At 33.3% G+C, this 26,064-nt stretch overlaps 1 protein-coding gene across 4 annotated transcripts in view; it reads right to left on the bottom strand.

Annotated features, from left to right (window-relative positions):
* The window catches only part of GRIK2 (glutamate ionotropic receptor kainate type subunit 2), a 639,603-nt gene that overhangs the window by 99,204 nt on the left and 514,335 nt on the right, over positions 1-26,064 (bottom strand). For all 4 annotated transcript variants that reach the window (XM_047734793.1, XM_047734792.1, XM_047734790.1 and 1 more), the window contains exon 14: positions 24,602-24,819. In XM_047734793.1, the coding sequence (XP_047590749.1) occupies positions 24,602-24,819 (218 nt within the window). The remainder of the gene's footprint in view (positions 1-24,601; positions 24,820-26,064) is intronic.

Here is a 26,064-nt window from a genome sequence, read left to right as displayed (position 1 = left end):
ATAAATAAATATATAACCAAACAAACAAATAAATAAATTTTAAAAAGAAAGAAAGAAAATATTCAGACTGTAACAATGGACTGAATCAGAATTTCCAGGTGTCTTTCACCCAAAACCAGACATACTTCATGGAAATAGATTGCTGTTCCTTGATTAAAAGAACAAGAATCAGGGGGTGGCTGAGTTGGTTAAGTGACACATTCTTGATCTCAGCTCAGGTCTTGATTCCAGGGTCATGAGTTTAAGACCCACATTGGGCTCCACACTGGGCATGGAGCCTATTTAAAACACAACAAAAACAAAAACAAGAATTAATTATAGATGAATGAAGGAAATTTAATTGTGACTATTTGTTCAGAATATTGTCAATATTGCTTTTTATGTTCTATTTTCATGGCCATACAAAGATACTCTTCTTTCATGAATATTGCTAACATTCAATTTCGTGGACTTTGGTTTTGTAAATGGAAATTAACATGTATAAATGATTCTGACTTATTCTCTGAAATTCAGAAACTCTTATTAAGTCCTCTTATTCTTACAGCAGTAAATTATTTGCATAGGTTCTATAAGAATATACTTTCATTTTTACTAGTATGTAATTGGACAAATCAATTTTGCAACCAAGACCATACATGGAGTGTCACATTTGATAATCATTCTCACTTAATCAGGGATGACAAGCTTATTATTTTAAAATAGGGTTGATTTTAAATGTGCAGCCAATAGCTACAAAACCCAGCCTAGGAAAACAGGCCTATTCTTTGGCTTAAAAGTCCTAGCCTTACTGGTAGAAAGGAAAATTACTTCCTCCTAGGGCAGGAGTCTTAAAAATTTAGAGAACCATAAGAACAAAAGAATTCATCCACATTCAGTGAGATAGTAAGTGAAATTTGGAGGGAAATTTTCCTAATTTGGTCAAATAATAGCAGCTTTTAAAATTGTGATACAAGGCTATTTATAGAAAGTTGCAGTTAAAAGTTAATTCTATGATTTAGCAGCTGGAAAATAGTGCCTAGCTTTAGATTTGCAAAGCAAAATCAAGGAGGGCTACATAGTTAATTAAGACTTTTGTTATATCTATATAAGTAACACATTCTAATCTAAGAGACCAGTGTTTTTGTGATCAAGAACAATCTTTGGGATTTATGTAGAATAACAATGAGGGAGACATTCAGAAAATACTGTCTAAGATTTAGAAATGGATAAAAGGATTCCTGGGTGTTCTTTCAATGGAGGGTTGGATATTGTCTAGTGGATTACCTAGAGATTATCTGATTCTATGAGTGTGCCCTGACTGAATTTATACTGAGTAAGCTATTAACAACCCTATAGACATAGACATTATCTTATAGAAAACTGATAGTGAAAATAAACAGTTCTTGTCCATAACAATGCAAATTAATTTTATATGTTAGAGTTAATTTACAACTTACAACCTTTAGGAAGATTATTCCAAACATATTTTATTAGACTAGAAGAAATCAACTAATTTTACACATATTAGCAAATTCATTTTTATATTCCCAATTGCTTCAAATTCTCTTTTGAATGAGTTTTAACAAAATCTTTGATACATGTTCATTTACATTATCATAAAAGTAACATTTTTAACTTTAAAAAATTATTCTTTAGCACCACAAATATTTGGGAAAGTGGCTATGTACCCCCAAGTATATACTTCCCCAAATTTGGAAACTGAAAATGTATGAGTCACTTTTCAACAGTGCCTCACTATACCTGATGAAATGGTTTTCAATCTTTGTATGTTTTTCAGAATTATTGACAGATTAAAATATGAACAAAAAAAAGCAAAACTGTTTTGGCTTCACTACTGGAGATTGTGTTTCAATTGGTCTGAGCATTTATATATTTTTTTAAATTAATTCTATTTATTTATCTTTAAGACTTTATTTTTTAAAAGATTTTATTGATTTATTTGCAAGACAGAGAGATCACAAGTAGGCAGAGAGGCAGGCAGAGAGAGAGAGGGGGAAGCAGGCTCCCCGCTGAGCAAGGAGCCCAATGTGGGGCTTGATCCCAGGACCTTGGGATCATGACCTGAGCTGAAGGCAGAGGCCCAACCCACTGAGCCACCCAGGCACCCCGCATTTATATTTTTAAAAAGCTGCCCTTGTGATTTTAAGGCATAGCTGGGATTGAGGAATTTCCTTCAAGCATCATCTTGGACTACAGCTGAGAAAAGAGGGGAAGGAGACAGATCTGTCAAATACTACTTCCTCTCTCCTGTTTCAACTCAAATTGCTCTGCTTTTAGGAATTTTTTATTTAGACACCTTTTAAAGAAAGGGTTTCACAGCTCTAAGAAGTTTGAAAATCACTCCCCTTACCTAAAGCCACCCAACTGTAATTCTTACTGTTCCTCCCAAATTCAACATTTAATCCAACACTTAATCCAATGCATTCCTGATGACATGTGCTCTATTTTCCTCTTACCTTACTCTCAGGACAGCGTTCCCCTCATCTCCACATTTCCAAATTTTGTATATCTGTTGTTACTCACCTTGAAAAAAAGTCATGTTCTACCCATGAAGATTGTGTAAATTTTTATTTTTAAAAAAGTGGACTTATTCAATTTTCATAGTTTCTAACAGTTTGTCTTGCATATATATCGATTATAACATTACTTTCTATCATGACAATACATTTTTAACAATAACAGGGTCAAATTCTCTGTATCTATTCCTCAACTCACAGTCTCACATTCCTTCCTTAAAAAATATATAAAATACAAAGTCAGTAGGAGAGCTCACACAGGCAAACATTGTCCCATCCCTTGTGATAAAAGTTGATGAAAAAATAAAAGTGGTATAATGTTCTATTAAAACATCAATCCAGTACTGCTATATGCTTTTCTTCTATAAATATCAAACAAACCCATATAACAGAAGATTTAAATGGATTGGGTATTGAATTAATCTCTTGAATTTTTTTTTACTATTTCACTTGCCTATCCGACTCAGTTGAATATTAGTTGTAAATCACTTATCTCAATCTCTCATTCATCGACTCATTTATACACTGGTAGTTTCTTGAGAACCTGTGATATGTCATTGGATCCATATATGCTCAGGAAAATCAGATGATTAGAACATCCACACCCTCAAAATATCTTGTTGGAGGAGTTAGGGTCTAAACAAAAAATTAAAATAGAGTGGATTTAGTAATATGCTTGTCTTCTTCCATAATCTCCCTTCAGTCCTGTCAAATCCCTGTTCATTCTGTAAATCTAAAAATCTATTTGGGCATCACTTCTTTAAAATTTTCTAATTCTTTCCCAGCCTTTGCATTTATCCAGGAATATAAGATTGTTTTAAAATACAAAAACCAATTGATGTTGTTCATCGTATCAATAGAATAAAGGAGAAAAGCAACATGACCATCTCAAAGACTCAGAAAAAGCATTTGACAAATCCAGCTCTTCCTCAAGATAAAAAAAAACATTCAAAAAATAGGAAGAAATAGGAAATATATGCACGTGTGTGTGTGTGTGTGTGTGTGTGTGTGTGTACAGGCACACATGGTTATGGATGCTGAGAACTCCCATGATCTGCCATCTGCAAGATGGAGAACCAGGAAAGCCAATGGTATAATGGTATAATTCAGTCTGAGTCGAAAGGTCTGAGAACAAGGTAAACTGATAGTGTTAATCCTAGTCTAAGAGCAGAAGGCCAATGTCTTAGCTCAAATACCTAGACAGAGATAATTCAACCTTTCTCTGCCTTTTTGTTCTATTTGGGCTCCCAACAGATAGAGCTGTACCCGTCCACCCTGGGGAAGGCAATTGCTTCCCCAGTCCCCCAGGTCATATATTAATCTCTTCCAGAAACACATTCACAGACATACCCAGAAATAATATGCAACCAGATATCTTGGCATTCTGTGTCCCAGTCAAGATGACCCATAAAATTAACCATCATAGATTGTCTTCATTCTGATATGGAACAACTATAAAAAAAATCTATACCTAATAATACAATAATAGTGAAAACCTGAATGCTTTCTCCCTAAGATCAGAAACAAGACAAAAATGTACCCTCTTGTCAATTCTTTTTTTTTTTTTAAGATTTTATTTCTTTATTTGACAGAGAGAGATCACAAGTAGGCAGAGAGGCAGGCAGAGAGAGAGAGAGAGAGAGGGAAGCAGGCTCCCCGCCGAGCAGAGAGCCCGATGTGGGACTCGATCCCAGGACCCTGAGATCATGACCTGAGCCGAAGGCAGTGGCTTAACCCACTGAGCCACCCAGGCGCCCCGTCTCTTGTCAATTCTAATCAACATTATACTGGATTTTTTTTTTATATTGCCAGGACAATAAGCCAAGAAAAAAATAAAAGGCATTCAGATTGGAAAGGAAGAATTAAAACTCTCTGTCTTTTTTGGTGACATAATCTTACATATAGAAAATCAAAGTGGTCTAGTAAAAAAATATTAGAAGTAATAAATGAGTTTAGGCAAGTTGCAGTATATAATATCAGTATACAAAAATCAATTCTATTTCTGGAAACTCAATGAACAGAAAATAAAATTCTAAAAGCAATTCTATTTATAATAGCATTAAAAAGAAAATATAGAGGAATACATTTTTAAAAGAAGCACAAGATTTATATAATAAAGCTTCAATACATTGCTCAAAGACATTTAAGGATCTAAATAAATGGAAGAACATTCCATGTCAAGGACCAGAAGACTTAACATTGTTAGGATAACTATACTTCCCAAATAGATATACAAATTCATCGCAATCTCTATTATTATTCCACTGGGCTTTTTGCAGAAATTGACCAGTTATCCTTAAATGCATATGGAAATACAAGAAGCCCAAGTAGTCAAAACAATCTTGAAAAGAAAAAAAAAAAACAAACCCACTAGGCTCACACTCTTAATTTCAAAATATAGATCAATGGAATAGACTTAACATTCTAGATATAAACCATTACATTTATGGATATTTGGCTTTTCATAAGAGTGTCAGAACAATTCAATGGGGGAAGGATAGTTTTTTGTTTTGTTTTTTAAGATTTTATTTATTCATAAGAGACAGAAAGAGAGAGAGGCAGAGGGAGAAGTGGGCTCCCTGCTGAGCAGGAAGCCCAATGCAGAACTCAATCCCAGAACCCAGATTTGGGTTCATGACCTGAGCCAAAAGTAGATGCTTAACCATCTAAGCCACCTAGATGCCTGGGAAGGATAATCTTTTTAACAAATGATGCTGAGACACCTGGGTGTTGACATGCAAAGGAGTAAAGTTGTCCCTGTTCCTCACATCACACACAAGAATTAACTCAGAGTGGGTCATAGACTTAAGTGTACGAGCTAAAATTATAAAGCTCTCAGAAGAAAATATAGTAGTAAATCTTTAGGACCTTAAATTAGGAAAAGTCTTCTTGGATATAATACTCATATCATAAGCAACTAAAGAAAAGACATATAAATCAGAATTCATCAAAATTAAAAACTTTCGTGCATCAGTGGACATAATAGAGATAGACAAAAGACAACCCAAGAATAAAAATATTTGTAAATCATATTTCTGTTGAGGGATTTGTATCTAAAAAGTGTAAAGAACTCTTTAAATTCAACAAAAAGATAACTCAATTTAAAATTGAGCAAAAAATATGACTAGATATTTCTCCAAAGATATACAGATGGTCAATGAGCACATAAAAAATGCTCAGTATCATTAGTATCAGAGAAATGCAAATCAAAACCACAATGAGACACCACTTCATTCTCAATAAAATGGTTATAATCAAAAAGATAAAAATTGTTTGTGAGGATGTAAAGAGATTAGAGTCCTCTATACACTGCTGCTGGTAATATAAAAATGTGCAGCCACTTGGAAATCTGTCTAGGAATTCCTTGGTTTGTCAAACGTTACATTATCATATGATCCAGCAATTCCATTTCTAGGTATCTACCCAAGAAATATGAAAACCTATGTCCACTCAAAAACATGTACATAAATACTCATGGCAGATTTTATATATATATATATATATATATATATATATATATATATATATATATGAAAGCATATATATATATGAAAGCATCACTCTTATTTTAAAATTCTATTTGTGTGTGTATATGTGTGTGTGTGTGTGTGTGTGTGTATCCAAAAAGTGTGGTAAGAACATATAAGATCTCCACTTTCAGCAACTCTCAAGTATATATGACAGCATTGTTAGCCATAATATGAATCATATATTCAAAACTTTTAAATATCTTATATCCATCATATTAAAGAACATCAGATAGGAGATGTAGGAAGTTTCCTTCACAGTTCAAGGGTTATAATGACTATAGTTTAGAAGGCAGTTTCATGTATATACAGAATATAACATTTAAAAGTAAATAAAGATGGATTTCCCAGTTTTAAAAAGCATTTGAATAACTGCACTGAATGATTTCTCTAGTAACATCACAGTACAATATATTAATATGGTAAAATACCCCGAAAGATGACTCTTCACAACATGGAAAATTAACACAGATAGACATCTTACGGCTGGAGTCTAAGAGACTTCTTTTAACTATAATGATGTTTCAACTGTATTAAAAATAAAATAAAATCAGTGACCCATTCTTGCTAGAATAAAATGCCACTGCTGGGTTAAAAGGACATAGGCACACTAGGTTCCACCTGTACACTATGCTCCTTTTAAATTCTCTTTGTCCAGTAAACTTAGCTGCCATTCTATGCCTTTGTAGATACTAATTTGAGACAGGTAGAGTGTTTCCTGGTTCTCATTACTGTCTGGACTTGTGTGTTAATTTAGGGGCTACAGGTGCTAGAAAAAAACTTGCAATCAGTGTAAGAGGAGATTATCTGTAGAAGATAAGGGTGGGGGAGATTGGGGTGTGTGATAGACATAATAGAACAGTCTGCATTTGTCATAGAAATGTTGGGGAGATAAGAAAAACAGAAAGCAGAGCTACTTCTCGGTTCAGAGCATCAGAAAACCAGAGACCCTGGCAGTAAAAGAACATCCATTCTGTCTTAGGTAAGGTCATAAGAACGCCGTAAGAAAAAGAAAGAAAGAAAGAAAAAAAAAACTTTGGATACTGAGAATTGGGCTACAAATTATGCATGCAATCCTGCTTTCAAGCTGTAATGGATACAGAGATTTATTCAGCTGGTTTGTGGTCAACATCAAATCTCCATCCGACTCTTCTCACTTAAGAGTGAGAAAAACCTAGAACTGTCCAAGTAGGATCAATTAATTTAGAAAAAAGTATATCATCTTGATAACTCAAAGGGAAAAACATATTTCTGTAAATGACTTATCACTATCAACAAAGAAGAAATTTGGAAACATTTTTTGTCTCAATGTGATGTGAGACTATAAGATTTGATAAAACAGGTGGAAACTCAAGGTGAAGCAGGTTGGGAATTTTGGTGTGTTTTTGTAATGTGAGATATTAGTGAAAAACTAAAACATACTGCCATTTTCTTAATCTTTGATCATTGAAAATCTGACAATCATTTCTTTAATTTTATGACAATTTTGAGTTAAAGTTAATGGTTCAGTACATGTTTGTATGACTTCCTTGACTCAAAGAACATTAACCAGAAAACTGCAGTCATCACTAAGTTGCAAAATTGTTGTATTTCTTTCAACAGTTCTATAAACTGCAATGAGTCATAGCATCTAAACATGTATGCTAAAACATTCTATCAACTGTGCCATAACACTTTTCATAGAGTCTGCTTCAAAACCAAGCACAAATAATTTTAATATCAAAAAGCATAAGGAAAACATCACTCTTATTTTAAAATTCTAATAAATCAGGGTTGTTTTACCTAACATAGCTGGTGTATCAATCATTGTGAAAGAAACTAAATTTCTTATTTTTAGCTGAAATTCTTCTTTGATAGCCATAAAATTTTCTAAAATACCTATACTACTAGTTCTTTTTTTCAGTTTGAAACTCAACATGTCTTCCTAAATTTGGAAGTTCTTTCAGAAAAAACGTACCCAAAGTAGTAATTAAACAGTGTCCTTACATTGCATAATTCATCTACATCTACAAAAAAGTGCTTGCAATTTTTAAAAATTTAAATCAACTAATATTTATTATTGTTAGAAAGCTCTTGTATACTATAGGCAATTGTTTGCTGGTTTAATTGAAGATCTTTTACTTATTGCACAATATTCCTTTTAATCTTTCCTTCTTAATTTTCTAATATTTCCACAGTTGAAATAATATCCTTTATCATCTTCTCATCTACTTTTTTTCTGTGTTTAATAATCCATGTTGTTCAATAGCACTCCAAAGTTATAAGCTCAGATCCTATTAAAAATCGTTTTAAAATTCTTGGAAGAGTTGGTCTGATTTCAGGCAACTAATTTCATTGATTCTTTTATGGTCAAGAGAAACTGTTTATCAAATTCACTATGTATTTTCTGAAAACATTTCCTGATAACGACTTTATTATTGTTAAAAATCTGTTTATGCAATAAACAGGTTTTCAACTTTGCCTGAGCAAGTTGCAATTGCTGTTTATGGTGAACTCTGTAACACATCCTCATCTAGACTCTTATTCTTTACTGTTCCAGTTATATTACTAGCTTTTCCACTTCTACTCAATTCTGCTTCAACAGTATACCTTCATTTTAAATTTGAAAATTTGCCCATATGTACTTTTTAAATTAGAAAAATAATTTAATTATATTTTGTTTAAAATAATAGCATAAATTTCAATTTATATAATTTTTTAAAGATTTTTATTTATTTGAGAGAAAGAGAGAAAGAGAGCAAGCACGCCTAAGCAGGAGAAGGGGCAGAGGATGAGAGAGAAGCAAACTTCCTACTGACTGGGGAGCCTGACACTGGGCTCAATCCCAGGACCCTGGGATCATAACCTGAGCTGAAGGCAGATGCTTAACAACTGAGCCACTCAGGCACCCCTATATTTCAGATTAATTGCCAGTTATGGCTTACATAGTTACTACTGTAACTTAGTTCAGTGCATAAACAAACACATTACAATGTTACATCTGTACACAGAAGAAATCACTTGAACTGGGTCAATCCATTGCAACTGCAATCACTGATTTGTTTATGAATCATACTAAAAATGACACAGGCACTGATCACATGCTCTACAATACAACATTTAACATGATGAAAAATTTAAAATGAATACATAATTTCGTGTTTAATGGGAATATGTCCACACTGCCTCAAGTTCAAATTTTCAATTAAATTAATTAAATAAAATTTAAAATTTTGTTCTAGTTTCAGATAGAATGAATAATGGAGATAAAGGTACAGCATAGGGAATATAGTCAATGGTGCTGTAATAGCACTGTATGGCGATGGGGGTAGCTGGACTTGTGTTGACCACAGCATTATGCATACACGAATCTAATCACTATGTCGTACATCTGAAACTACTACATTATGTGTCAACTATACTTAAAAAAAATTGTTCCTCAGTTGCACTAGCCACATTCTGTGTATTTAACAGCCATGCACATTTTATAAAAGCCATAACAAAACAGAACTCCAATCTTATTTCTTAGCCTGAGAGAGTGATATTTCTTTTTATTTTATTATTATTATTTTTGATAGAGAGAGAAAGAGAGAGAGAGATCACAAGGAGGCAGAGAGTCAGGCAGAGAGAGAGGGAGAAGCAGGCTCCCTCCTGAGCAGAGAGCCCAATGCAGAGCTTGATCTCAGGATCCTGAGACCATGACCTGAGCCCAAGGCAGAGGCTTAACCCATTGCACCACCCAGGCACCCTGAGAGTGATATTTCTTTGAAGAGTTTTGTAGCAAGCTACTGATCTTGACACTGTTAAAAGTGTTCCCAAATCAAAGAAAGAAGTACAAGCAAAATGCTCAAGCGTTTCTTGAGGTAGTCACGGCAAATCACTACAACCTTGTTTTCAAGATAAAGCAGGGACAATAAATTAGGCCTGAGATTTGGAAAGAAACCATTGCTAATAAGGATAAGGAAGAAGGACGGTAAGATAGCTATTGCATGTCTACTGACAATACACACAGAAAGATATAGGAAGAGTTTAGCTACCACTATTATTTTTAACATATAATTAATTTTGTTCTTCTCACTGTAAGAGTGTTACTCTAAGAATTATGTATGTTATGGCACCACGGTAAAGTAAATGGAAGTGGCAACTTGCAATGGTTGGGCCCCAGAGAGAAAGCAGCTCTGAAAGTGACCTAGCAGGCTTGACACTCATTCACGAGTTTCTTCATTATGACGAAGGTTACATCCCATGATCTCAGGATTCCTGTTGCCACCAAATTAGTTTTCAGACACCTTCAAATAAAGATGTCTTTCTGACTTTAGAAGCTATCCTCTTGCTAATGCTAATGTATTTGATTCCTTGTGAATAAATTTTGCTGGCTTTCTTAAAGTAATCTCTATTGTTTTTAATTCACAGACATAAATAGCTCTAGTGTTTTCCCTGGATTCCAGGGCGGTCTGTTTCATGAACATCAACATCTTCAATATCATCATCATCATTGTCATCATCAAATTGGGGAATCCTTTATGAAACATCTTCCTAAAGGTATCAGGTAGAACTAAAAATGGTTGTTTTTAAACATGATTATTTCTTGGTCATGGCCACCTTAGTCACTTCCTTTCACTTTGACAATATGGATACACAATTCACTCCACTAAATTCTACTTCTTAGAGTTAGGCTTGGTTATTTTCTTCCAGTGTTGGAGAGAAGCCCAATATAACAAAAACATCTATATAAGAATACTTAAAGAATCGAACTAACATAGATTTCCCTGATACCAGTGTAGGTATTGGGCATCCCAGTATAACTGAGAAACTGAATTCCAACCCCAAAACATTCAATGCAAATTCTTAATGAGAGTACAACCATGCAAATGTTATTTCTCATTTATAGACATGGCAAGGCTAAACTGCAGCTAATGTAGATAAAGAAAGATATTTCTATAATCATTCTAAATATATACCAATATAGCTTAACTAAAAAAGGTTAATGGCTACTCCTATATATTTTTAACACCAGATTTTTTTCTTTTTCACTTAAAGACAAGATTGTATTAAGAAACCTAAACAGCTAACCTTAATAACATCTCTCTACTAATTATTCTTTAAGGTTTGATTAAAAACATCCATTTTTAAAACATTAAATTTTTGATATTTTAATGCAATGAACATTAAAAATGAATATCTCAATTGATATCTTAAGTATTTAAGTTATAAGTTATTTCTTTGCTATATGTGTGAGTTTATATATAAACATACTTTGAAAGTTTGCAGTGACTAGGTGAATGGGTTTGGAAATCAGCAAAAGGCTTTTTGTTGTAGACTTTATCTCAAGAAAAAAAATTATTTCTGAAAGTATCATAAGATCATTCTTATAATCCTATTTTACTGATAATGAATCTGTAAAGCATACTCCTGAAAAAAAGCATCAGTACCTGTGTTCAGTGAAAATATGATATTTGTAAAACTATATAAAGGCTTGAAGTCTTTAACACTGAAACAAGAAAGAAAAAAAGAATGAGATAAAAGTATAGCCAGAGAGAGGGGCACCTCAGTGGCACAGTTGGTTCAACAACCAACTCTTGATTTAGACTTAGGTCATGATCTCAGGGTTGTGAGATCAAGCCCTGTGATGGGCTTCCCGCTCAGCAGGGGGTCTTGCTTTCCCTCTACTTTTGCCTCTCCCCCTGCTCCACCACTGCTTGCTCCTGCTCTCTCTCTCTCAAATAAATAATCTTTTAAAAATATTTATAGCCATAGAGAAAATACTGGAGACTTTTGTTACAGGATATTAAGATTTACCTTTGCAGGTTAGACTTTGGCATTTTTTCTTTGTTTTCCTAAAATTCTATAGTTCTCATGAATACATGCATTATTTTTTTTAAAAGATTTTACTCATTTACTTGACAGAGAGAGAGAAACAGCAAAAAAAGGAACACAAGCAGGGGGAATGCGAGAGGAAGAAGCAGGCTTCCCACTGAGCAGGGAGCCACATGCAGGGCTCCATCTCCAGACCCTGGGATCATGACCTGAGCAGAAGGCAGAAAGAAGCTTAATGACTGAGCCACCCCGGTGCCCCAGGTCATATGCATTGGAGAAAAAGAAACTTGCTAAAATTACAATGGTTAATATTTATGGAAAGGAAGAACAATTTAAAATAGGAGTTTCTCTTTTTTTAGGCATTAATTCTGAGCATGAATTGTTTGTCAAAGTAAATCTCATGTGTTAATAGACGATTAATAAAAAGATATTAATTAAAAGACGATACATAATAAATGGATGTGACTGGATTCATGATACATTTTATCTTTTCAGCAGTATAAGAGAGTAATCTAGAATATTTTTTTTTAAATCTACAGTAAGGATCAAATCACAAATCAATCATAAATGCAATTGAGTGTCAGATTTTGGCATTGACCATAGGTAAACTAGATGTATTTCCAGGAATGCAAGCATTCATAGTGAGGGAAATGGTTTCATCTTTACAGAATTTAACGCTTCAACTATTAAGGTCCTTAAAACAAGGATAGCAGTAAGTACATACTGGGAGTTTATCACGTGTTTAGTGCTTTATGTGAAAAATCTATAAGAAATAAAATCACACCACAGTTTATCTATAAAAAGTCTGGAGAGGTTAAATAAATCCCCAGTGAGTGACAGATGTATGATTTCACGATACAACCTAGCTTACGCTTTTAAACATTTTGTTAAACTGCTTTGTATTGACTCAACAATCTTTATAACCATTATTAATTCTCCTTTCTAATTATTTGGTCTTTATTTAATTGTTTTTGTACTAAATTAAAATGAAACATAAACTCATTGTGTTCTGAAAACAGTCAAGGGACCTACAAAGCAAACTAATTTATTGTGTATCCTCTAATTAGCTGTAATTACAATATTTAATAAAGGAAACACCTACTTTTAGAGATAATCAAATCTTTTCACTGAACTCCACTAGTGCTATGGTATATACAATAGGCTAATAATAATTAAAAGTATTTTTCAAATGCTGTCAGGAAAAATAAATTACAATTTATTGCCAACCCTGAACTATTCTTCCACTAAAACAGATTGAAAAATGGAAACTGGGTATAAGAAAGATAAATTATGTAATCATTCATAATTTAATTCCAATTAAGGTAACATATCTTTTTCTTATAGGACACACTCACTCATGTACACGGATACACATGCAGACACATTCACTCATCTGGAAAGTTCTTCACTTATGAAACTGTTAAGGAATTTCTCTGAATACAGGAGGTCAATGAAAGTGCTCACACGTATGCACTAGACAATTAGCAACTGCTTCAGTCAATAATATCAGCATAAAGAGCCTGAATTATTTCAGAATAGGACTTCTTTACGACTAAGACATTTAGTATTAATATTTAATCTAGTCATTCTTTATTAACATATAATGTATTATTTGTTTCAGGGGTACAGATCTGTGATTCATCAGTCTTACACAAGTCACAGCACTCTAGTCATATTTTTAAAAGGAATATTTTTGAGGAATCTATTATATTCAGTTTGCAATTATCAACACCTATGAATAAGCTCTAAAGTTTATTTTGTCCTTTTTCCAATCTCTGTTACAGTAGGGTGAGGGTATAAAAAAGGAAGGATGCTTTATGAGTTATGTTTGTTACTTGTCACTATGTGGGATGAAGTAATGAGGTCTTTGACTATTAGAAGGGCTGATGACCCTATATTTTGCTTGCTGCCAATGTGGAAAAACTGTTCTGTTTTGCCTTTAAATGAAAGTTAGGACATCAAAGATGGCAGCAGCAGTAATAGTAAGCTTCATTTTGCTTTATGGTATAATGGAAGAACCAAGTCAATGACCATATGATGTCTCTAATCAGCTCTTAAGAGCAAAGAGCAAAGTGGTATTATTGCCATTAGCACTTTTGGAAAAGAAGTAGGAAAACAAATGAACACAAGAATATTCAGCTGACCGAAGATGCTAATTAGTGTAAAGTGCATTTGCAACAACAACAAAAAATAGCTTTCTCCCCCAAAAGACATCCCCAGTGCATGAAGAATCAACAACATTAACTGCCAAGGGTATTCTGGATTAAGTACAAGATCCACAGTATTCAATCTGTAATTAACTGACAACCTAGAAAGAGAGTATGTTTTTATCGATACTCTAAAGTTGACTTTACAAAGCAGAGAAACTGGGTTTTAGAAATACCAAATAATGTTTTTATGTTATAATTTCTATAGAAGAAGAGGAATTTTCATTTTAATTATTTTTATCTGAGAAATAAACATTTCAAGTTTTAAGTAACAATTTTTATATTATCAAAGCCTATATTTTTTATGTCCAAAAAATATGCCCTTTCTCAAATCCCCTTCAAATTGTTGCCTAACCAGTGGCTATAAACTCTTATAGTGACAACTATTATCCATTATCCAGTACTTGACATGCCAGCTCAACATTGCTGTATTAACTGACTTTTCGAGTTTTCTCACTCCCTGTGGGGCCCTCTCTCCTATAATTGATGAGGTGCAACCTGGTGTTTGAGCTGCCATGCCGACTTGACAAACAGCAAGAGTGGTCCCTGCACAGAGTGGAGGAGGGAAGGCAACAGAGAGACAGGATCACAGTGTATCCTGGAACGACAACAGCCTCGTGCACTTGCCTTTCAAGGCAATTAAAACATTGCTTTTCAGATTCTACAGTTCAGCCAAACACAAAAATTCTTTCTTTTATTAAAGTCCCCCAAAGCTTCCTTGGTATATGTTGAACATTAGAGAGGGATTTAAACTTTTGTCCCTCAGACATTTTAGAGAAGCTAAGGTAAAAGTTGCTGCTCTTTCCAACTTTAAATACTTTGAAACTCTAATCACTTCTATAATTCCCAAAATGGTGTTATCGCTTACTCTTTAACTATTGAATTCACTCTGGCAGAGCTAAGGTAATAAAACCCCATCATCGTCTAATTTTCAGACAGCTTGATAGAACCAATGTTCTTAGTATAGATAAAGTGTAATGAAGCACTTTCTTTCCATAGGAAAGTCTTCGACTCATATGCTTTGATGCCAACTAGCCTTCACATCTGCTGTTTCACCATTGATAGCTGTAACTTGGCATGCTAAACTGGTTGACTGATGAAGCAGCTTTACTTCAAAGGCACCATTTTATTTCTTGCAATGGGACAATAGTAAACGGTGTTGGTTTCCTGTAGGCCTTATGCAAATCCCTGTAATAAACATAGGATCAGGCCTCACATATAATAAATTGTGTGTTAGATGAGAATGGGGGGAGGGAGACAATCTCCTTGGGTGAAAAGAACCCCCTTACTATGCCAATAAATTAAATGTTTTATAAAGAATTATTTTAAATATTCATTTCAAGACTAATATTAGATACTAATAAATACAATAATAGTTTTAAATATCAACTTTATTTATTAAATAAAATATTGCTACTTAACTTGATGTCAATATTAATCCATTACCAACAACCAATATCTTAAAACCATTAATGAATGAAAAAAAATATTTGGGAGAAAAAGAGAAATGGTACAGGTACAAAAATCTTTGCTGAGATATTTCTTTTAGACTTTGAGAAAAGTTGCTTAATTAAAAATGAAGAAAACATTAATTTGGACAGATGAAAATTATAGTAACAGTATTAATCACTAATCTAAACTGACTGCCCCGATACACTGGTGTTTGATCACATAAAGATTTCAGGTTTTGTTTTATTTATTTAAGCATGAAAAAAAAACAAAAACAAAACAAACAAATAAACCAGATTATACACAAACTTGAAACACGAAATAAAAAATATTCACAATAAGTTTCTATTGATTCTAATAATCACCTGAATTATTACTTACTTGGTAACTTGCAAGCAAGTTATTTGAAGATTTTTTTAATTTACTTAGCCTGGTAGAGGAGCCTGGGCCTCAATATTCTCTAAAGTCCCCAATGATCTAATGTTCTAATGGGCAGACAAGTGAGATGATGATTTAACGTAGGATATTTTAAGGATTTTTAATACTTTGTGAATGATATACCCGAACAGGACACCATAATAATTCCATCCCTTGAAAAAGAAAACTGATGTAAAACCGAGGCTGTCTTCTTGCTTGTGAGAATAATGTTATGCCCATTGCAGACAAGACTATATTTCCCATGTAGCACCCATGCCATCCAGCCACTGGTTGCAGCACCACCTACATCTACCATTTTGATGAATAAAAGACTAGCACATAAGTTGAAGTAGGGATTTAACTGGGGATCCTGATAAAATAGTATCACGAATTGTGCTGGGCTATGATAGTCTAGAATTTAAGTTGCAAACATAGGGAGGTACAACCTATCGACAAATAAAATATTTTAGTCACAAAATTTTTTACGCCAGTATAACATATGCTCATATTAATACTCCATTTTAAATGGTTTTTAGGCACAGAGACAATATCTCCCAGGTGAGACCCAAAGCTGAAATTTGAGATCTAAATATTGAGGAGAGAAAAAGGCAGTGTCATTACTAAGCATAAATTGACCCCAAATAAATAAAAATGACTTGAAAGCAAACTTTGTGGCAAGTTAGACATGGCAACTTTATACAAGCAAGTAATTAAGAAAGAATCCCTGTACTTACTGATGGTAGTAGCATAATGAATTTCTAATTATTATATTGTCAAAGAATCCCTGCTGGATATGTGGTAGAAAATGATTAGACAATGTATAACATAAATTGGATACACAATGAAAGACATGCCCAATTACTATCCATGTGCAGACAAATAGTTATTCGACACTTTCTTTGTGATGACCATACTTAACTGGGAATTTGTTATATAGAATATGAAAGGCATTTAAAGAATAAGTTCTGGAGATCTAAAGTTCAGCATCGTGAATATAGTCAGCAATACTGTACTATAAACCTTAAAGTTTCTAAGAGACTAGATTTTAATTATCACTACAAAAAGGAAACGATAATTATGTGATGTGACGGAAGGGTCAGCAATGCTATAGTGATAATCATATTGCAATACATAAATTTATCAAATCAACATGTACTCCTTAAATTTACATAAGTTGATGCCAATTATATCTCAATAAAAATAAAGTGCTTTCAAGTCATTTTCAGATTATTTTTCTCATCTTCGTAAACTAATAGGTCAATTTTATGCATACATATACTGGACTTTCAGAATGTTTTACTGCCAATATAGCAAGAGGAAACCTAAACACTCCTTTTGGGAAAACCGTTTTTCAATGTGTAAAATAACTATAGATGTCATTTTGAAAATTTACTCTCCAATGTGTAAACTCTTCACAGTAAATATATTTTCACAACTAAACCACTGCTCTAATTAAAAACAACAAATATAAATTATGGTTTCTGCAAATAAAGAAAAAATATGAGAAAGTCTAATGAATGGTATATGTTTCTAAATCCATTTTATAAAGTATTATGCCATAATAACTGCCAATTTTTTTTATATTCTATCTCTCAACTCGAAAATTACTTCTGTTCCTTTTGGCATTTAAGAAGCAAAAATCACTCAAGCTTTCAAAAATCATTACAGGCATGCCACACAAGCAATTCAGGCTTAAAAACTTACACTGTCACCCTAGTGTAATTTAATTTTAGAAGACCATTGAACTGATAAGCTCAGAATAAGTAGCAGATTATAAAGAACATGTGACAGCTATATCTGCCCCAATGGCTTAATGCAAGTGTTTTAGAAATTTAATATGATCAAACAGTTGAGGTCATGTGGATGAACCAAAATGACTAAGGCATTTAGCTCTTCTGAGTAATGATGTTATGCCATGATATCTTTAGCTATTACTTTTATTGTTGATACTACCCGTCCCTTGGTTATTGCTTTCATAATTAATAAGTCACTTAACCTCTCTATGGCCCAGTCTCCTCATCTGTTAAATGAGCATAATGATAATTGCTTCCCACCTTCCTCAGGGGTTGCAGTAAAGATTAATGAGCTGGCATTTAGAATGTACTTTGAGTTCTCCCAAAGAGGGAGACTATGCACAAAGAAAAACAAAACAAAACCCTCTCTGTGGCTAAGTACCAAAAGATAAAATTTTCCCTCCAGATGGATTAATCAACTTGCTTGCATTCCTAACACTATAACCTACATTTCCAAATAAACTGATATTTAACCTAAAGTTCAAAGGAAATGCCACAGAGGGCTACACATTTTGAAAAAAAATGAAAACAAAAAACCTTTTTAGTTCTCCGCAGATTAGCAAACTTTTGAAGATAATCACACGTTCTATCTAAAACCCTTTGTCATAGGTTTTCCATCAATGAATGCAACAGTCATTGTGCCAAGGGACAACTGGACAAAACTGGTAAAAGAAGTAAGTTTCTGCCATAAAGAGAACCTAAACATGTAACACTGATGTAGGGTCACATGGTAGATTGCAACGAAATGATTAGTGGAAAATGGGAATCTGTGAATATAGGAGGAAATAATGTTCTTAAAGTGTGCCTTAGAATAAGTTGGAAGATTGAAATGCTTTAATAATCTTTTGACTTGGCCAAAGAAAGTCTAGACAAAGTGACAAAATATTCAAGGTATCAGCTAGTTACTTTTAGCTACATAGGATAATAAGGTAGCACAAGAAAGATAAGGAGTATAAATAATCATAAGAACAATGAAGAGAAGAAGAGGGGGAAGAAATAATTTAAAAGAACTGGGCTTTTTGTAAGCAGTACTTAGAGGTGATACAGCAGACTTAGAATTTGCACTATTGGGTACTTTCAAGTGTTCCTAATCTTCAGTGTCTCAAGCCAGTAAAAGTACTCCAGATTGTTTCCGGTCTGTAATTAAAGAACAAATTAAGTATGTTGCTTGAAGTGTTAAGACCTCTGAAAAAGCTGGAGCAATGCTTTTAGATTATAAGTGGACTCAATTGGATATATTTAAAGATCACAAATGTTCAGCAGAAATTGTATTGGCAAAAGCACGGTCATGCTGGTATAAAAGAATTTAATTTTAGAAGACCAATGAACTGATAAACTCAGAATAAGTAGCAGATCATAAAGAACACATGGTAGTTATATCTGCCCCAATGGCTTAAACCAAACATTTTAGAAATTTAATATGATCAAACAGTTGAGGGCATGTGCGTGAGCCAAAATGACTAATGCACTGAGATCTTCTAAGTAATGATTGTTATACCATGATACCTTTAGCTATGACTTTTATTGTTGATACTACAAATCCCTTGGTTATTGCTTTCATAATTCTGCTCAAAATGTACCAAGTCTCTGGGCTTCCAAGTTTCTAGAAATAGGATTGCGGACTTGTAAGCTAAATAAAGGTTGATGTTACATGCCACCGAGTTTTTCATTGCCTTTTAAGCAACATTTTTGTAGCAATCAATAACTAATAAAGCCCAAACCATATGCAAAGCCTGTGCAGGGAACAGGAGATCCCAATGTGAGACATACAGAGTCAGTCCCTGCCCCGCTGCTATGCTGGGTAGTGTAGAAATAGGAACCAAGCAGACAGCTGAGGTTGAAGATTTAATGAGAACTGAAGTAAAAAGTACTCAGAAAATAGAAAGGAGGATTACCTTACCAGAACTGGGTAGATTTGGGTATAGGAAGGATCATGAAAATTTGGCTGGGATAAATGAAGTATAAATAAGGGCTTAAGGAATAAAGAGAATATAACCAATAAGGTTGATAAAAAGGGACAAGTGTAAAAAAAAAATAAAATGCATAGCAGGCACTGGAGAAGCAGATGCATCATGTACTTGTGGCACAACCTGGGGCTAAAAACTCAACAGTTCGGCTATAGTTTCAAGTGTGAGAGTGCCTATGAAATAAGAAGTCATCCACCCATGAGGTGTCTTATAAACACACTGAGGAGCTAGGTTTATATCCTAAAGCCAAGGGGAGAAGGTAATTTTTGGAGGACTTTAAGTCACTCCGGTAGCACTAGAGAGAACAACAGGGACAAAACTGGGGGTGGGAGGGGAAATTAAGTGGTTCTACAAGACACTGGTCAGAGATGACACTAGTCTTCTGAACCAGGACAGTAGTGAAGGAAGTAGATATGTAGGAAATAGAATGGACAAGTGTCAGGAGGTGCCTGGAGATGTAGGACATATGTCTAAGATTTAACACAATTTTTACCATAAGAGATGATCAGTAAGTGTTTCTGGAATAAAAACTTGATATCTTACAAATAAACATCCATATGATGTAATTGAGAACATCAGATGTATGGCAACATTGGCTAATGTAGAACATCTTGATCATTGGGTTAAAAAAAAAAGTTAAAATTAAGGATAAACAAAAAGAATTAAGGATAAAAATTTTTTATATTAAACATTTTTATAGTTCCCTTTATCTACGATTTGCAATAAACTCCACAAAGAATTGCTACATGCACCTCAATATACCATTTCAAAATACACAGTCTAGAAAAGAGCTTCCAATAGTTTCTTTTTATTTCACTTATGAAATTACATCTTCTTCATGAGAACAATAATTAGAAGACTGAAGCAATTTCAATTAGATAAATATGATGTGATCTCTTTTTGAAATGATTGATCCTACTGTGGGTCATAGAAATATAATTGACTTCACTATGTTTAAAATCATCCTAAATTCTGAATATTTTTAATGAGCCATGTATTTTAGTAATGCTCATATATAACATCTGTCAAGCTTTAACTAGATGGTTAGCATATCATGTAGAGCTTTCATTTAATATTCAAAGAATACTATTAAGAATGGTCCTGTTAGTCATTCCAATTTAGAGATGAGGAGTCGTGGTTTACAAGGAACAGTATTTTATCAAAACACAGCCAATAGGCAGTGAAACCAGGAAGTAAGCCCCAGTTTTTCCAACTCTACAGTTTTTCTTTCATTGGTAGAAACTATTCTAAATTATAGCCTATGTTTTTAGAAGTATTGAGGGATTTACTTTAGATATTTGATACTATTCAACTGTACTTTTAATATGTGGCAGAGCTTTTTAATAATAACCATAAAAGAAACATCTATCTCCTTTATGTGACCTTTTTCGGAAGGACAGACTGTATTAGTACATACAACAAGCCAGAGACTTCAGTTGATCAAAGTCAGAGAGAGAATTTGTAAAAATTGGAAAGTGTGAATCATGGGTTGCAGAGAAATATAAGTGATTCAGCATCATTTTGTAGAACATATGACTCACTTTGAAAATCCAGGGATTCTCAAAAGAAGTCATCACATCTACAGGCTCTAGCTGAGTTATTTTTGAACATGTACTCTATATGTATTCATTCTTTTAATCTTTATACTTCAGGGAGAAAAGAATGTGCTTGTTGCTTGATAACATCCTGTATAGTGTTTAGCCCTGGGCAAGATTTCAGTTGTACTCCACCCAAGTTCCCAGATTCTAAGAAGGAAGCTTTGACAACTCCTTTATTGTTTTTCAACAAAATCCCTGGGCCTTCAGTTAGTTTATCAATTAAATATGATTAAGCACGTCCTGGTGATGTCATACCGTTTTCTATTGTTTACATGGAATAACACTGAAGAACTACCAATCTGCTTGAGTTATTTTATCAGTCATGGCTTTACATTCATCCTTGGGAAGAATGTATGTGGAGTGTAATGGATATAAAAGAAAAGAAGAAAGAACTCTTCTGGAAGACAATATACACATAAGCTCAATAAACAAAGTCAAGCATGTTCTTTGGAAAAATAATTATTTAAGTTGTAGAATGGCATGACTCTCAGTTTTTGCAATACTGAGGACTTACCCCTTTTAGACCAGGTATCTTGAGCCAGCTCTTCTTACTTGTAGTAACAAAACTATACCATTCTTTAAAATAATTTTCTGGAACTGAGCATTCCAGAGCCATTAACTAACAGCAGGGTCTTGTTAAATTTGTAAAAACAAGATGGAAATTCCTTTAGAAATCAATGCCTTAAGGGTTCTTCCTAGAGTGTTTGCATGCATTGCCGTTAATTAAGAAATAAAAGAATGGTATCAAATGTAAATAAACAGACTACTCCCTGGTTCATTGCAGAGTTGCAAAATGAGCACGCAATCACTTCAATTCCAAACAGCTAGGGAATATTTTTTTTAAATGTTATGCCCATGGCTGGTATAAGTGTATAATTTAATAAACTAAAACATGAAGTTGAAATTAGTATCATTTAAGGGTATACTAAAATAACTAAAGAAAAACCGATATCTAATGATTCTTTTAAAATCTCTTTTTTCTGATTTCAACAGTAAGAATTCAGTATGTGGTCGGTCAAGTTATCAATATAAGGTAATTGTCAACTTAGTGATTAACACTGTGTGGTTTTTATTGTGACTATTGTAGATTTCAGAAGGCCTTAATTCTACAGAAAGAAAGTCTGTGCTGTTGGAAACAGAAAATGCTTCTATGTTTGGAAACAGAAAATGCTTCTATGTCAATTTTCTCTTGGTGCTAGAGGTAACCCTAACTGTGAGAGCGAAAACAAGAGATGAAAGAGGGAAAAGAGAAGTCAATAGCAAGGAGAAGTGAAAGTAGGGGGAAATGACGCTAACACTGAAGAGTAATTGAACTAAAGAAATTAAAATTTAAAAAATTTAAAAAGAAGGAGGAAAAAATTGAAAAGCTTGAAAATACAAAAAAGGGAGAAAATAAACCTAAAGCTAAGAAAAAAAGAATTTTTTTCAAATTGATTTTCCAGAGATAAACCTTGCTCATAGAATAAAAGAGTTTTGAAACAGGATATTTGAGGCTTCTAGAAAATAAAAATGAAATGAAAACTCTGATATATTTTTGGTATTTTTTTTCTGATGTATTTTTGAAACAGAAATACTCACTTCTGGTATCAAATCACTGGTTTTAGGCACTTTGTGTTATTTTACAAACTCTTCTTCCAAAGTCTTAGATGCATGCTGTAATAATTTTAAGGCATCATATATTCACTCCCTACAAGTTTATTGATAGTGACAATGTGCATTAGAATTTTCAACAGCTGATTTCTTTAAAAAAAAAAAAAGTTATATAAGAAAAGCTATCTCTATCAATTCTGAATATCCAATCAGAGAAAAATTGATGAATTCCAATTAATATAGTCAAATAGCATTATACTGATCATAATACTGTGCTCATATTAGGTTATTCAATAAATGTGATTAAATGATAATGATTTTGCAGTTAAATGTAAAATACATATTCAAGTTTTCATCTAGTCATATGAGAAATTCACTTTGAAGATAATTAAATGTTAAGAATTACATAGATTTGATTAAACACTCAATCTATCTCATTCTTTGGATATTCAGTGTACTCCAGAACTCCAAAGTAAAATCTGATTTAGTTTAATAGAATTTTTTATAATGAAAACTGCATAATTATTTGGCAAAGTTGCTGTTTTAAGTCCCATAAAACCCAGTTCCATGATTGCTGATTTAGTCCTCCGTGTGTCCAACTAAACTATAATCTTCTTGGAAGTGAGAAATAGATGTTCTTTGCTCTAGAAAACCAACATGTACTGCCATTTCTGGTATTCAGTAGGCACTTAATGAATGTTTGATGAAAGAATTTACTTTATAGCTGAGTCAATTATTTAAAAAAAAACTGTACCACTTCTGCATACTTACATGGCCAATCCCTTATATGAACAGTGAAGGAAAATACCAATGCTTACAATTTCTGCCCAACCTACAAAGAACTTAAAAAGACTTGGTGAAATATAAAAAGACTTATGAAGTGAGACTGACTTCCTGAAGGGAAATCTCCCCATTTAACTACTTTGGGCCAGTGAGATCAGCTGGAGTAAGAAAAAGGGAATAATAGAAAGGAGGGGAAGGCACTCTATATGCCTGGAATTTGGTAAAGGACACTTTCCATTTAAGCATCCACAGGGCTGTCCCTCTGGGACATTATCATTGATAACCATCAGTTCAGTGGCAGAGCCCATTTTCAGACTCTGTGCCTTACAGAATATTAGGCAGATGAATATATGGGAAACAAGAATTATTTCTGCTTGTTTCTATTATTTATTTTCCTTCTTTTCCACAGGCTTCCAGACAAGTAAAACTTGTCTCTCCTGAACAGAAAGAAATGTATGTATGAGAAATACTCTTGCATATAATCATTCTATTCTTCTGGAATAGCTAAGCCTCATGAAGTTTGAATCTACTAGTACTTAATATACATATATTAGTAAACATATTAATATATAACTAATACACTACATTAATATACTCATATTAATTCCATGTTAATATATTTTATATTTATATATACTTATATATATATGTATTTATAGTCAAAGATAAAACCTTGTTGAGAGAAAAACATGTTACTGTAGACAGATTTTCCTTTGAACAAAAAGGAAATCCTTGTAAAGCAAAAACTCCTTGAAAGTACTGAATTTCTTTTTTAAGTATTGAAATGTTTGCCTTGATAACCATGTATTTAGCTGTATACCTCTCTATGCCCCGAAGTACACATTATTGATTATTCGGCACAAATAACAGTATTGCCACACACATTCATTAAGAGAGAAAGATTTATTTTCACTCTGTCATTTTAATACATAAATTGTAGACAATCAGAAGGACTTACCTTGAAAAAAGTCATGGTTGCACCGTCCTCAACAGCACCGTACTCTATCTTGGTTTGTTTAGCTAAATCATCAGCAGAGTCAATAGGGGATTCCATGCGTTCCACTGTCAGAAAGGCGGCTAAGTTAGCAGTATACGAAGAAATGATGATAAGTGTGAAAAACCACCAAATGCCTCCCACTATCCTGGTGGAGAGCGCTTTGGGCATGAGCTCAGAACCTAACAGAGATTGGGGGAGGGGGAAGGTGAAACGAATACAGAGAATTCAATCAGCAGTCAGATACTTTTGGTCACAGTGGCCGAATGGAATCACTGTGTAGTAAAAGCTTAAATCACAGGTTCACATAGTGCTTTAGTAAGCAAGCAACAACCACTGGGAGAGCAGAGGCTGCTTTCAGATAATAAACAGTCTCTTACGACACTTAAAGTATAGTGGCAGGAGACTGAGACAGTACAAACTCATTTGTAATAACGTTTATAAAAAATAACACTGGAAGGGAGAAAATAATCTCTAGTTTATAAACTATTTGTATACTTTTTCATATTCTTGTTAGGTACTTCAGTTTTAGAAGAAATGATTTAACATATGTTCAAATCCATTTCTTAACAAGCTTTATGTAAAGTTTCATTTTTCTTGTGCATGAAAGCTCATAAATTTTATTTATCTTGCCATTTGAAAAAGTTATGTTTACAAAACACATTTCAATTACCTACATTCCTTGAGATTTGGGGTTTTGGTCCAGGTTTGTTTTAAAATAAGGTAGTAAATTATTTCCTTTTGTATAAACAAATGTCTCCCATCACTATAGTTAGCCTCAATGAGAAGAGTCAGAATAAGAATAAACAGTTAAATTGTCACAAACTTATTTTTACATATATATAAGTATTTCATAAATATATTACAAACATGGCTGGAGTTGCCTGCTCATGGTATTAATAAAAGCATGGGATCTGAGAGTTCTATTTTACTTTTGATTATTATTAATTTTAATTATATTATAAAATAAAATCCTAACAATTTTAAAATCAAGTCTTACAGTTTTACCACATTGTTTACATTAAACACACTATTTACAGTCTAAATGTTGAAATCAATCCACATCAGCATGTGTGAATTTTTTATAAGGAAAGTATACAAAATTTATGGATTTATGTAATATATTGCTATACACTTTTAATCATTTTGAATCTGTAATCAAGAAAGCATTGGCTACCAATTACTTAATTTTGAACAGGGTTTGAGTAAAATGGAATGAAGCAAAGACGGACTGCTTTTGATGATTTGTTTTGTAGTAGCATCTTCAATATAATCACTGATGCAATACCATAACCCATGTTTAGACAGAAGGAAAACTACAACCAATCATTCATGTTAGCATTGAAGAGAAGTGGTTATCAGAACTGAAATATATCAAAACAGCCCACCTTACACTGCAGTTCATCTTACTCTTGTAATTTCAAACA

This window comes from Lutra lutra, chromosome 6, assembly GCF_902655055.1.
Source record: "Lutra lutra chromosome 6, mLutLut1.2, whole genome shotgun sequence".
Lineage (NCBI taxonomy): Eukaryota > Metazoa > Chordata > Mammalia > Carnivora > Mustelidae > Lutra > Lutra lutra.
The sequence above is the reverse complement of the archived record's forward strand: the minus strand, read 5'-3'. Positions and strand labels throughout refer to the sequence as shown.